This window comes from Condylura cristata, unplaced genomic scaffold, assembly GCF_000260355.1.
Source record: "Condylura cristata isolate star-nosed mole 26May11 unplaced genomic scaffold, ConCri1.0 scaffold00004, whole genome shotgun sequence".
Taxonomy (NCBI): Eukaryota; Metazoa; Chordata; class Mammalia; order Eulipotyphla; family Talpidae; genus Condylura; species Condylura cristata.
Window position 1 is genome coordinate 24,742,314 of NW_004567105.1, and position 13,563 is coordinate 24,755,876.

Here is a 13,563-nt window from a genome sequence, read left to right on the forward strand (position 1 = left end):
TCCCCCGGCTTCTCTCAGAGCCGGCGCTCTGAGGGCGCTTTTCCCAGGCTATGTCGGGGAGTCTCCCGTGGCCTTTCCTTTTAATTAAGTGATGAGCCCCATGGCAACGCAAGCCACCGGGATGGGAGTGGAAGGTGAATCCCTAGATGAGACCTGGAGAAGAATTACGCACTCTCTCTCTCTCTCAGGGGAACTGAGAGAGAACGTGAATGTAAAGTATTGTCCTCTCTTGAAAAAGAAACGAGTCAACCATGTGTCTGAAAATTCCTGTCAGTCAATTTTAAGTTTATCCATGTGGCTATGCAGCCACATTCTTTCACTGTTAATGTTTAGTGTTTGTTGCAGCATTTGACTATTGATTCAAGCCTTCCTCCTTCCAAAGATCTCAGTCTTTTTGATCTCCCTTATTACGGGTTCTTGTCTCTTTTATACATCTGCTGGCATAGGATGTGCAGCAAGGGGAACCCTTTTATTCTGTTGGTAGGAGTGAAGAGTGGCCCAAACCCTATGGAAAGTAGTGTGGAAGTGTTGATTTTAACCAACTGTCCTCAACATTGAATAATTCTCGTGTATTGGTTGAGCATTATTTTGTTGAGGAAATATTGTATTACATAGCATGCTATGTTTTAGGTGTGGATCATTATAGATCAATATTTGTGTTCACCAATTAAAGTTCAGTTCTATCCTTCAATATACAATTAACCCCTTTTATCAAGACCTTAGTAGCATGTTATAATGTGACTAAAATCTTAGAAAATACAGAATCCATTAACTTTTCTAGAGGATAATTACTTGTAGACACAAATCAAGCAACAAAGCAAACATAAGAATTGAATGATAGAGGCATTTCAACTGGCATTAAGAATTATAGTTACTTCACAATATAGATTTATTAAATTGTGTTACTAAAGTTAAGTTACAAGTGTGTGTATATGTGCATACATATATGGCTTTCTAAAAAGCCATATAAAAAAGCTTTATAAAAAAGCATAATGGAATCAACCCAAATGTCCTAAAATAGATGACTGGATCAAGAAGATGTGGTATATACACACAATGGAATATTACATAGCGATCAAAAAGATATACTCATGCCTTTTGCAGCAACATGGATGGAGCTGGAAGGGATCATGATTAGTGAAATAAGCAAGAAAGAAAAACAAAATTACCAGACCATGTCACTCATAGCAGGAGCATAAGGGATCAGAAAAAACAAAAAAGCAATTGTAATAAAGTAAAAAGGGAAACAATGAACAACTATAAACCAGATATTCTACAGGGGTGGAGAGGGGACTAGGATAAAAAATGAGACTGGAAGAGGAGAGGCACTGGACTATGAGTATGGTACATTGATGAATTGGGGTGGGATGTAGTCCATGGGGATTACAACTGAGATGGTAAGATGTGCAAAATGCAGAGTGATGTCAAAAAAATTTTAATATTATATAAAACATAGGCAATATAATTCGACACAAAACAAGTATGAATAAGAAGTGAAAAACTTAAATACTAAACTCTACATAAAGAACATATAATTTATATTTCTATTTCAAGTTTTCTATAATCTAATAATAGAATGCTGTCTTTAGGCCCTCCTGGTGGCGCAGAGGGTTAAAGCACAGCACTAAGAAGCTAAAGCCACTTCTGCATGAGTTCAATCCCCGCCTGTCCAGGAGGTGACCACATGGTGCTGTAGACCTCTCCTGTCCCACCCGCTGCTCCCCTCAGCAGTGTACTTCGTCACTCAGCCTGTTCTGCTCCCCACTCTGTCTATGGTGAATCCTGTCACCACCCCCTGCATCTCTGTTCTGTACCCTAGTTCTGTATGCACAAATAAATAAACCTTTAAACAAAAAGAATGCTGTCTTTAACCAGAACTTCAAGCATTCTAGTTAGCATTTGTTAGTAAAAAATTGTGGGTATTTTTCCTCCCCTCAAAGATGCAGTGAAGGGGCAGGATACCAAACACTAGTCATCTGCATTAGCGAAAAATAAAGTTTGGGAATAATTAATGCAAATCGGTAAAGGATACCTATTTATGGCAGATATATTAGGAAAATGTATCCTATCTGAAAAATTAAAAACTGCTTCCCCTTTCTTGCCTCTGGTGTTATTAGAATTAAAATCCTCCCTCTTGGAAGAAGCAGTGCCAAACATGGGTATCCAGCTTGACATGAGGGTCGTTGTGCACAGAAAAAGGCATTCCTTTCTCTAGACAGCTTCTTGTCAGGGAACAAGAGGAGAAGTGGGGGGCAGGTGTCAGCATGCCCTTGCCTCTCAGAGGAGCACCTCACACAGGACCCAACTGGGAGCCATTCACAGCAACCTTTACCGAGAATGTGAGCACAATGTGAATACTCATCTACTTGCTGGGCTACAGGCCCTCTGGGAAGTCATACTTTTACAAGGCAACCCCAATGTGGGTCCTCACCCATGCGCTTAGAGGGACTTACAATAAGATTCAATTACAGGCACACACAAGGAGGTTAATAATAGGTTTATTTACTAGAGAAAGGGAAATGAGTAACTCAGGGAAAAGGAGAGGTTGGTTAATGCGTCCTACCAGTTCCGCTGACCTGGAACCCCAATAGTACGCTAAGTGTCAGCAGAAAGCCAAGGAACAAAGGAGCCAAGAGGCCAAGAGACCCCCAAAGCCCACATGTCTGGTTTTATATCCAAACATGGCTGCTTAACTCCACCTTCAGGTCCAGCAATCCTCCCTTTGGTGATGCTGGGATTTGTAGTTTAGGTGTGTAGGGTGGGGTGGTAGCATCAAAATCTGTATCTGTAGAGTTCATTCTGGACATCATTTCCTCCTAACAATACCTGAAATCTGATTCTGTGTGATGGAAATACATGAATTATCAATAGATCGATTTTAAGAAACTTGAAAGATTTGGATCTCAATACAGTATTATCAATAGATCAATTTTAAGAAACTTGAAAAATTTGGATCTCTGTATACAGTAAATATTAATCCTGAGATGCTGCATTGTAATTAATTGCTAGAAAAATCTCAGAAATTTTCTTTTAAGTCAAATTAAGAGCCTCTATTCTTCTTCAGGCATCACAGCATCAAGATGTCCTGTCTGCGTGATATCTTTTTCAGCATAATTCAATAAAGCATTAATTAATTCAGACTTGTCTCTTAAAACTAACATAGAGGCCCTTCCTGGTGGCGCACTGAGAATCTGAAGCCACTTCCGCATGAGTTCAATTCCCGCCTGCCCCGGAGGTGACCACATGGCGAGCCAGACCTCTCCTGACCCGCCCACTGCTTCCCTCAGCAGTGTACTTCGTTGATCTGCCTGTTCTGCTCTCCACTCTGTCTCTGGTGAAGCCTCTCACCGCCCCTGAGCCTCTGGCCTGTACCCCAGTTCTGTATGAATAAATAAATAAATCTTTATAAAAAAAAAAGCTAACATAGATAAGAGGTTTCATTTGGTTAATGGTATTTAATTTTACATTTCTTATATTATTAACTTTTAAAATTACCATTTTAAAATTTAAATGGAACCAAATAAACCTAGGTTATGTTCATTGTGATAAAATTCTAAAGTTACATAAACTTAAAAAGTGTTAAAAATTAAAAGCTTATTTTACCCTGAGTTTAATGCATCTAAAATTTACAAAATTATTTGCCCACATAAGGCAAACTATGAAATTATCATTAACAAAATGGACTATGAAAAAATAGACAAAAGAAGAAATATAACAAATATGTAAAAAGATTTAGATTAGCTCACACAGTCATGTATACTAGTATATGACTGACATATTTTGCTTATTAGATCAACACACTTATATCTAATGTTGATGATAGCAAAGGTTAAATAAAACAAACACCTACATCTTGTGGGGGGAAAGTTGATTTAGCTGTTGTGGAAGACAAATTAAGGAATGTAATTGGAAATACTTCAGCATATTGGTGCACTTCTTTAACTCCACAAATGAGTAAAGGTTTGTAACAGGGAAAATTATATAAAAAGTTAAATATCCATTAATATACCAATTAAATATTAGTATTCACTTAAGGGAATATTATGTAGCATATAAAATTTCATATTTAGGAAAGACTTTTAGGAATACAAAAATTCCTAAGGAAGCTTAAAATTATAAAAAAATATATATGTTCATTGGCAGAGACTAAGAAAAGGGCAAAAATAAATAAACAAAATGCCAATGGATATTATTTATTTGGACATTTTATATTACTTTTCTCCTATAAGCTGTGCAGGAGAGTTTTTATTTCTTCTCCTTCCCAAATGAAATCCTAAGTAGCTAAAAGTCTTTATTAACTTAATAAGATTTAAAAAAAAAAAAAGCATCTTATAGTTTTAATGCCATTTAAAATTTGCAAAATTATTTGCCCACATAAGGCAAGAAATATCAAGCCTATCAAGAAATGTGTATACATAAGTGCCAAACATACACACTATTGACAACTTTCATTTAACTAGATAGAAAAAATTGCATGGAACCAACTTACGGAAAGTCAGGTAAGAGTGTAACAAAAGTAAATACAAGAGAAATTGTTAGAGAGTGCCCACAGTTCACATTCAACAGATAGACCCAAAGAATGAAGAGGAATCGTGAGCAGTTCAACTATAGGACCTGGGCCTGTGACTCCTTGTCGCCAGTTCACCACACTGGGTGTCAATTCCTCCCTTTTGTCTAGGCCGCATTGCCAAGTTCATCAGGTTAGTTCTGGGAACAGGGTACTCCCAGGTATTGGGTGGGGGAGGAGGGGAAAGGAGAGGAGCCAGAGGTCCCTAGGGGAGGAATGGAGTTCTTTTTCCCCAGAATTCTAAACAATGTCAATCAGGCAAGGAGGACACCTTTATCATATATTATAGCCCCAGAAGTTTTAGGTTCTCTTCTGGACTTTTGCATGAGAGACTGTTTCTCCAATTTTATTTTTCTCATTAAACTCTAAGTTGAATGAATGAGGGCACGGTGTTGATTTTGTTTTGTCTGTGTCCTTAGAACAGCGCTTGTCACATAGGAGGAGCTCAAGACATAATTACTATATTCAAGACTGTTTACTAAAGACTAGGGAGATGATTCCTTTTTTTCACAGATAGGTTTGGAGCTAGAAGCAATCATGCTTAGTGAAGTAAGCCAGAAAGGAAAAGAAAAATACCGGATGGTTTCATTCATAGCAGTAGCATAAGGGATCAGGGGGGAGAAAAAAAGAGATAGAGAAACAAATGTAATAAAGATGAAAACAATGAACAACTATAAACCAGAGACATTTTATGGGAGTGGTAATGGGAATGGGATTGGACTGGGGTGGGAAGAGTGGTGATGGCACGCGGGTGAATTGGTGTTGGGAAGCCCATGGGGAGTACAACTGAGATTTTAAAAAAGAAATGAAGAAAATGAAGAATGATGTAAAAATAAAATTTAAAAAATAAAATTCACTTAATATTAAGTGAATTAATATTAATTAATTTTTATTTGATATGATTATTTTTTACAAAGCATGAGATAAGTGCATGGTAGACAATATACATTACATACCTTTGAAATACATAACAGTTTCTCTTAAGCAAATATTAATTTATTATTAATTAATTTATCAATTAAAAACATTTGTTTTGATATATGTATAAATAGGAATCAGTGGAGATTTAAATGTCAACATCTAGATGAAGCAGTTAACTTTATGCACAACTGGATAAAATCAACTTTTATGAGCAGTATATATTGGGACTTTGAAGACTCAATGTATCTTTTATTCCTTTATCCATTTGTAAGTAACCCTGATACAGATTCTTCCACTAGCCCAAAGTATGACATTTTTATTTGGCATGATTTGGCCTGTAGATATAGTACTGTCATTACCTATATGGAAACATTTTTTGGGTGTTCTCAAAAAACATTCCACTTTTAGATAGTGAGGGAACTTAGGGTTGCCCATTTTTTTTCTGGGACACATAATTTTGAAATGATAACACCTGTACTTAAACATAAATAACCAGTTCAAACCTGAGCCTTGCCCACAGTCCCTGCATCTGCCTTCACTTAACTTCTCTCTCATGGATGTTTCACTTCATTTGATCCCCACATCATACCAAGAAAGGCACCGCTTCTTACAGGCATGAAAACTCAGACAATTGTGTAAGTGGAAAAGAATTAGAATTTTCAAAGCTCTCAGGATATATTTATTGAAATATCAATAATCTACTGTATTTTAAAAAGTGAAGCATTCTACTGCCAGAATAATTATTAATAAATTCAAATAATTTTATTCCAATATTCATGAGGAAAGCAGCAGCATGAACAGTAAAAAAGCATCAACTTCAATAGTATGCCAATACAGCTCAAAAAGCAAATGTCATTGAGACAGTAACTTGCTAAATGTTAAATAGTAACAATATATTTAATAACAGTTTTAATGGTATAAAAAATAAAAGCTCAAGATACCACTCTTCTATTAACTGATGCTACATTTCCCCACCCTTAGTAGTTATCATCATACTACCATTATACACCTGTATATACATAAGTATGTGTGGTATTTTATCTTATTTAAAAATGCACTCCATTTAAAATTCTAAATTCTATGCAAGGAAATTCTTTAAGAGTAAAATATTCTATGATAGATACTTTACTGTCCTGTTCAAAGGAAAAGACCATATAAAAGAACTAGTCCATACAGATCTGGACTTAACATGTTTACATGAATTCATTATATTGTTACATCAAATAAATTTGTACAAGTCAAATAGTTTCTCTGGTTATATGATATATCTACAAACTGAGGGTAATTTGCAGTTAACATTCCTAACTTCCATTCAGGCTTTAAATAATCTTAATTCCCACAGTTCTATGATGTATCTCTATGATGCCACGCTTTATGACTATCCAGATGTCAATTTTAACTGATGCTATTTACCAGACTAAACAGTAGATATAAAAAAAGACTTTCAAATCAAAAAATAGCTCTACTTAAATGGAAGGCATTCAGAAAAATAACCTTCTATTTAACAAAAATATCCCAGGTCTACAGCATGTTGCAATTTTATACACCAAAAATACCTAAATGACTTAAAATAATTTGATCCTCTAAAATAGGGCAGATCAACAAATCTATTTTCTAATGGATATTGTATATACTTTATACCAAGTACCAAATTGCTATATATTAATCATCTGAAATATAGAGTACTATTAAATGGTACACACTTGCACAGTGCCTAAATAGTAGTGATAAAATCTCAATCCATTTGACAACATGATGCTGCACCATGTTTTTCAAATATGAAAGCTTAATTCCACTGGCATGTACAATCTATAGGTTCCTGGAGAGTGTGCATGATTTCAGTTCCATTTCCTGAGCAATACAGTGGCACAGTCAAGTTTTGCACTCCATTTTCACGACAGCATTTGCAGAATCTTAGATGGCTCTCAATATTGATATTATATATGGTGGCTGATGGGCATTTTCCATCACAGGATGCAACATTTATCTGTAAGGAGGGGCAGTGAGGAAAGAATGTCTTGAAAAATTGTAAAACACTGATTATTGATTCCACTAAGAAGTCAAATGAAAGTCAGTCTTTCTTCCTTATCATTTCAACCCTCTGTAGGCTAGAAGACTGAAATTTATTAAGTTGAAACTTTGTAAAACTCAAGGTGAAGTTTCATGTAAAGCCCAAGACATCAATGCTAATATATCTCCAAATGTAAAAGGTAAGGAACACGTTAATCACAATCTAATGATTCTAGAGTAACCTATGCTACATCTCAATCAAGCTACTAAAATAAGAAAAAGACATATTAAAGGAGGCAAAGTTAAAACTAGAACATTTTTGAGCAAATTGCATAGTTAAGACAATATGTAGTCAAATAGCTTTAATTTTAATCTCTGTGGACGACAGTTATTATTCAGGGCTATTGATTATTTGTGCTAACAATAATTTATAGTTCTTGACAAACACTATTTTTAATTTATTTTTATTTATTTACTTTTTACATCATTCTTCACTTTGTGCATTTTACATCTCAGTTGTAATCCCCCTGGACTTCCCACCACCAATTCACCCATGTGACAAACAGTATATTTTAAGGTAAGAATGGTAATAATTTCAAAGTTAAATCTCATGTACTAGCATTTTGTTGGCTTAAATAAATATTAGTATCTGTGACATAAACTTTTGGAGAGACACAAGTTCATGTAACAAATGATGTTTTTCCACTTACAGAGCTTTGACTTAGACAGTCTTGTTTCCTTATGATTGATTTAATGATCACTTTCTGGCATATTCTTTCTTCTCGTTTACCTGATCAAAAATGCAGAATGCATTAATTCAGTAATGACCTAAAAAGCCCATGTCAAATTGTTTAGTTCAAGTAAATCTATGACTATATTTAAAGTTTAAGATGATGTATTTATATGAAATATATTCTGGCAGATTGAAAGATATTGAGGCCAGGTATTGAAGAGGCCTAAATCTATTACTTACACATATAATCAATGTTCTGAACCTTCAATTCCTGATCTACAAGGGAAATCACACCTACTACCTCTCCTACTACCATAACTATTGTGAAGATTAGTTGTGATCCTGTCTGCAATATGCTTAATAGAAAAACCAATGTGTGACAGGCAATAAGTGGTAGTAATAGAATTGATTGCACAGATCTTCCCATCTGCCCTCATATAAAGTAACTAAGTAATTAACATTATAGAATCCACAGTCTTAACATGTAGGCAGGATTCTAGTCCTATGTCTCAGACCTATGGAGAAGTCCCCACTCAGAGGAAGCAGAAGAAAGAGAAGTAAGATCACAAATTTATCAATTTCTTCATATTCTAGAGCCAAAATGTCATTCTTTGAGTTCTATATACAATGACTACTGAATACATATTAGTTTACACTTGATTCAGAGAATACAGAATAATAAAATTGCTTGCTTTTGGTAAGTAGTAAATTTTAAAGTATTATGTGTCTACCCCTAGTAATTAAGAAAACAAAAGTGATATTATTCTAGCCATAAAAGTCTCATAAAAGAATATAAATGCTATGGGTTGAATAGTTCCTTCTTAAGAGTTATATATACTTAATAATGGGGTGTTATTTGGAAACAGGGTCTTTGTAGAGGTGATCAAGTGAAATTAGATTATTAGAGAGAACCCTAATAGAACTTGTGTCTATAACAAAGGGGAAAGACACATATGTACAGACATATACGAAAAGCTTAGACCAAGGGAATATATACTTACAGATCTTGCAACAACCTTCATTATAAAATTTCACAATCCCTTCATTCTAGAAAGGGAAAGGAATAAAATCAAAACTCACAGTGTACATTGATTTCCTCTTAAGTTAAAAATAGAAAACAAGCTTCTGCAATATTTTTATTAAATATCACAGAACGTTTATAGAGAAACAACTGGGATATACCTCTTTCTAGTAAGAATAACTTTGTTTTTAAAATTAAGATCAGATATTTTATTTATTGTAACTTCTTTAGTAATATGAAAAAGGGGGAGAAAATTATTTATTTAACGTACATATTTTTGATACATAAAATATTTCTTATTAAAGGAAAGTCCTGATAGGTACTCTTAAGTAGAGGCCATTAAATTTTTGCAACTCCTAGAAGTAATCTAAATTTTTCTAAGTCTAAACTGAGTTCTTGAATAAATTGCATATTAAAATGATTTATCTTTTTCTTCAGTATTTTAATATTTAAAAGTTCCCCACTTCAGAATGATTCTTTCCAAATGTTAAATTAAGAAAATTATATTGATTACCTTTTTAATTATTATAGTAGTTCTGGAGTCACTTACTAGTTGCAATTAAAATATAAGAATAATTTACTCATAAGAATGAGTCTATAAGTGATGTCTGTCTTCCCAGAGTTGAAATTCTATGACTTTCACATGCATTCTATCTTGTTAGTTAATTCTCTCTAAAAGGGCACATCTTGAAAAAATGAAACTATGCTATTTCTCTATCTTTAAAATGATAGCATCACAAAATGGAACAAATTTCACTTTCCAGTAGGTATTATGATTTTCTATATTTTTAAAGCTTCAAATAATGTCTTTCAAAAATTATCATTTTCAAGAGCCTATTCATCTAATAAAATTTTCTCTGACAGAATAAAGAACTGGGACAGTAAGACTAAAGTATCAACAATGGTGTAACCAGTGATGAGTTCTATAGTGGCTTGTGATTGGAGATACTAAGAAAAATTTGACTTAGGCAGCCAAAGTTAACAGTTAAATGACATCATAAACCTTCTTAAGAAAGAAAGTTGGACAAGCTCTAACTGATTTGTTTATAAATCCATACTGGGGGAAAAAAAGCTGAATCAACTTATCAAATGATTTTTCAATAATCTGATCACATAAAAATCCAGAGATAATTCAAACATAATAATAATTTTGTTACTTATATGTCTCACATAAATCAAAATGGAAAACAGAACTATAACAGGACTTTTATATACACATGAAAATGAAACTTAAACCAAAATGAGTAAGTCACAAAGTGTGTTTATGACCTTAGAAAACATATTAATGCATATTTTCTGTTACATCTCATGTAATATTTTCATAAATATAACAAAGTACAAACCATTTTGCATTCAGTCTCATTAAAAGGGGGACAGACCATACTATAGTTCAGAATCATTGTTCCTTCAGAAGTCTTAACACATTCGTATGTGGTGCAATTATAATGCCAAGTACTCCCCTCCTAAAAATAAAAGAGAAAGTTATTGTTTTGCTTATTAATGTCTATTGTATTTCTTAAGTAGCAAATTTCTGGTCCTGCCAAATTAAAAGTAATATAACATGCAGAAAGCTTTTGTGACATGAAGTTTTCATCTGGAAATGTCCCCCAATATATCTACAATCGTTAAAAATGTATACACGGGCCCTCCCTGGTGGCGCAGCGGGTTAAAGCACTGAACTAAGAAGCTTAAGCCACTTCCGTTACGTTCGATTCCTGCCTGCCCCGAGGAGATCCACATGGCGTGGCAGACCTCTCCTGACCCACTCGCTGCTCCCCTCAGCAGTGTACTTCGTTGATCTGCCTGTTCTGCTCCCCACTCTGTCCCTGGTGAATCCTCTCACCCTCCACATCTCTGGCCTGTACCCCAGTTCTGTATGAATAAATAAATTAATCTTTAAAAAAAAAAAAAGAAAGAAAATCCTTATTTAAAAAAATGCATACACATACGTGTATATATGTGTGTGGATGTATATATTTCTTATATCTATCTGCTATCTGGTGTATCTGTGTTTGGAACAGAGATGTAAATGTGGAATAAACCAGTAGACCAGTGATAAGGAGGTTAGGAATAAAGGTCAGGAGATCTAATTAGAAAAAGGCAACAAGAGAGATGCTTCAATTCAGACTATTCTACACAAGGTAGTGCTCCACCCTAACCCAACCCTAACCTTGATGAAACTACATAGAGCTAATTGTATCTTCAAAAACTAACATGAGATAAACTCAAGAAATCTGAATACAATTGTGATTTGAGTCAATGCTAATAACCTAGTTTGATATTTTACTCTAGTTTTGCAAGATATTGCTAATGGAAGAAAGTGCATGAGGAGTGTTAAGGAAACTGTGTTCTGTCTTACAATGTATGTGAATCCCACAACTGCCTCAAAGTTAAAAGTTTATTTAAAAAACAAAGCAATAAAGAAGGAAGAAACAAATGGGCATCTATGACTACTACGAAATTAATTATTTAATTTGGTCAGTGTCAAAGGTCTTGCCCTAGTTTTACCTCACTAATTATAAAACAACAAATCCTATTACTTACTACACCATTTTTCATGAGATTCTTTTAGTCTTCCTTCCACTCCCTTACCGTCAAAAAAATGTTTAACCCTTTGAGTTTTGGTTCTAATTTGGTATACCTGATGGCTATTTTAAAACTGATTCCTACTCTTTTAACAAATTTTCAACCATAACTAGTTCACCCCTAACTTCAGAATTCCTATTTAGAATAATATCAATAATTATAACATAATTACTGCGATGTAACTGTTAGTGCATATTTTATTTTGTAATCCACACTTTAAATTCTATTCTATTCGAATTCTGAGTTGAAAATTACGTGTGAACCAATAAATAATTTTGATAAAGTTCCTTTTCTCTAGTTCTAAATCAGCCTATGAATAACAGTGCTTCTATGAACTTCATTTGGAAAAGATATACCAGTTCAAGTCTAAGAAGATACATTATTTAAACTCAGGAAAAACAGTAATGTTGAAATCAAAATTGAATCTGAAAATAGAAAACAGATTTTGAGAGAATGAAACTTATTCTTGAAAAATAAACTCATGGTTTTGATGTATTTTTACCTATATGCATTACCTATGTTTTAAAAAATACTCTGAAAATAGAAGATGTTTATTTAAACCTCAGGTCTATTACAATGAATATCAATTGTATGCGGTGATGGTTTTTATATTATTTACATCTGTAGAATTTACTCTGCCCTTTTACCCCAAATCCCCAAATGCCTACATTTTCTAGTCTCTCATCCTTCCTTTCTGACACCTGCATTTCTTCATTATAAAAGAGGGCAAGACTCCCTCTTTAAAAAAAATAAATACTGCTAGGATAAAACTGATAGTAACTACACTGTTTAAATCAACAATACTATTTTGCATAAAATTATAAAATAGATTATGATGGAAAAAAAATGTTTAACTTTCTTATTGAAAAGAAGTACAAGGGCCCTCCCTGGTGGTGCAACGGGTTAAAGTGCAGCACTGCAAAGTTGGCTGCAACTGCTTCAGTGCTAGTTCGATCCCCGGCCCCAGAGGTGATCTATATGGCACAGCAGACCTCTCCTGTCTCTCCTGCTTCTCCCCTCAGCAGTGTACTTTGTCAGTCTGCCTGTTCTGCTCCCCACTCTGACTCTGGTAAATCTTCTCAGCGCCCCTGCACCTCTAGCTTGCACCCCAGTTGTGTATGCATAAATAAATAAATACTTTAAAAATTTTTTTTTGAAGTACCGTAATGGAAAAATAGGCTTTCCTTTGGACACATAAGTAATCTTATGTAATTAAGTACTGCACAAATAAGACATCAGATAATTAAGTTATCAATAGACAAAAGCTTAAGGATAGGAATGATAAGTTGGAGGTTCTTTCAGGTGACATGCATCACAAGGACTATCCAACACCTGATTACACAACTAATAACTACACGAAAACTGCAGTTTCATTCTTCTGTCTAGCAAAGGAGTAGGTTGGTCTGCAAACCTATATAGAATCCAATGAGCAAGTATATTATAGTTTTTTTCCTGTGGAATTGTTAGAAATGAGTATTTTACAAGGTCCAGTCCTCCTATCTGGAATAAAAGTGAGGATCTATAATAAATAAAAAGTGAGAAATGAGTTAAACGTGTTCTTTTACAACAGAAATGATCAGTAACTAGTATGGCTGTGTTTTGTGTATGAGTATGCTTTGTATTGCCATTCTTATTGTATTTAGAACTCTTAAGTATGAGAACGAAATTTCCAAAGGTATTTGATTTAAGAATATAACACAGAGAGCTACTTTCCAAGGAACACAT

At 34.2% G+C, this 13,563-nt stretch overlaps 1 protein-coding gene across 1 annotated transcript in view; it reads right to left on the bottom strand.

The window, feature by feature from the left end:
• Positions 1-6,464: 6,464 nt before the first annotated feature.
• The window catches only part of OTOGL (otogelin-like), a 108,864-nt gene continuing 101,765 nt past the window's right edge, over positions 6,465-13,563 (bottom strand). The window contains exons 55-58 of the mRNA XM_012735225.1: positions 10,596-10,715; positions 9,233-9,278; positions 8,209-8,288; positions 6,465-7,475 (exon numbers count right to left, since the gene is read on the bottom strand). Of these exons, the coding sequence (XP_012590679.1) occupies positions 7,275-7,475; positions 8,209-8,288; positions 9,233-9,278; positions 10,596-10,715 (447 nt within the window). The 3' untranslated portion in view covers positions 6,465-7,274. The remainder of the gene's footprint in view (positions 7,476-8,208; positions 8,289-9,232; positions 9,279-10,595; positions 10,716-13,563) is intronic.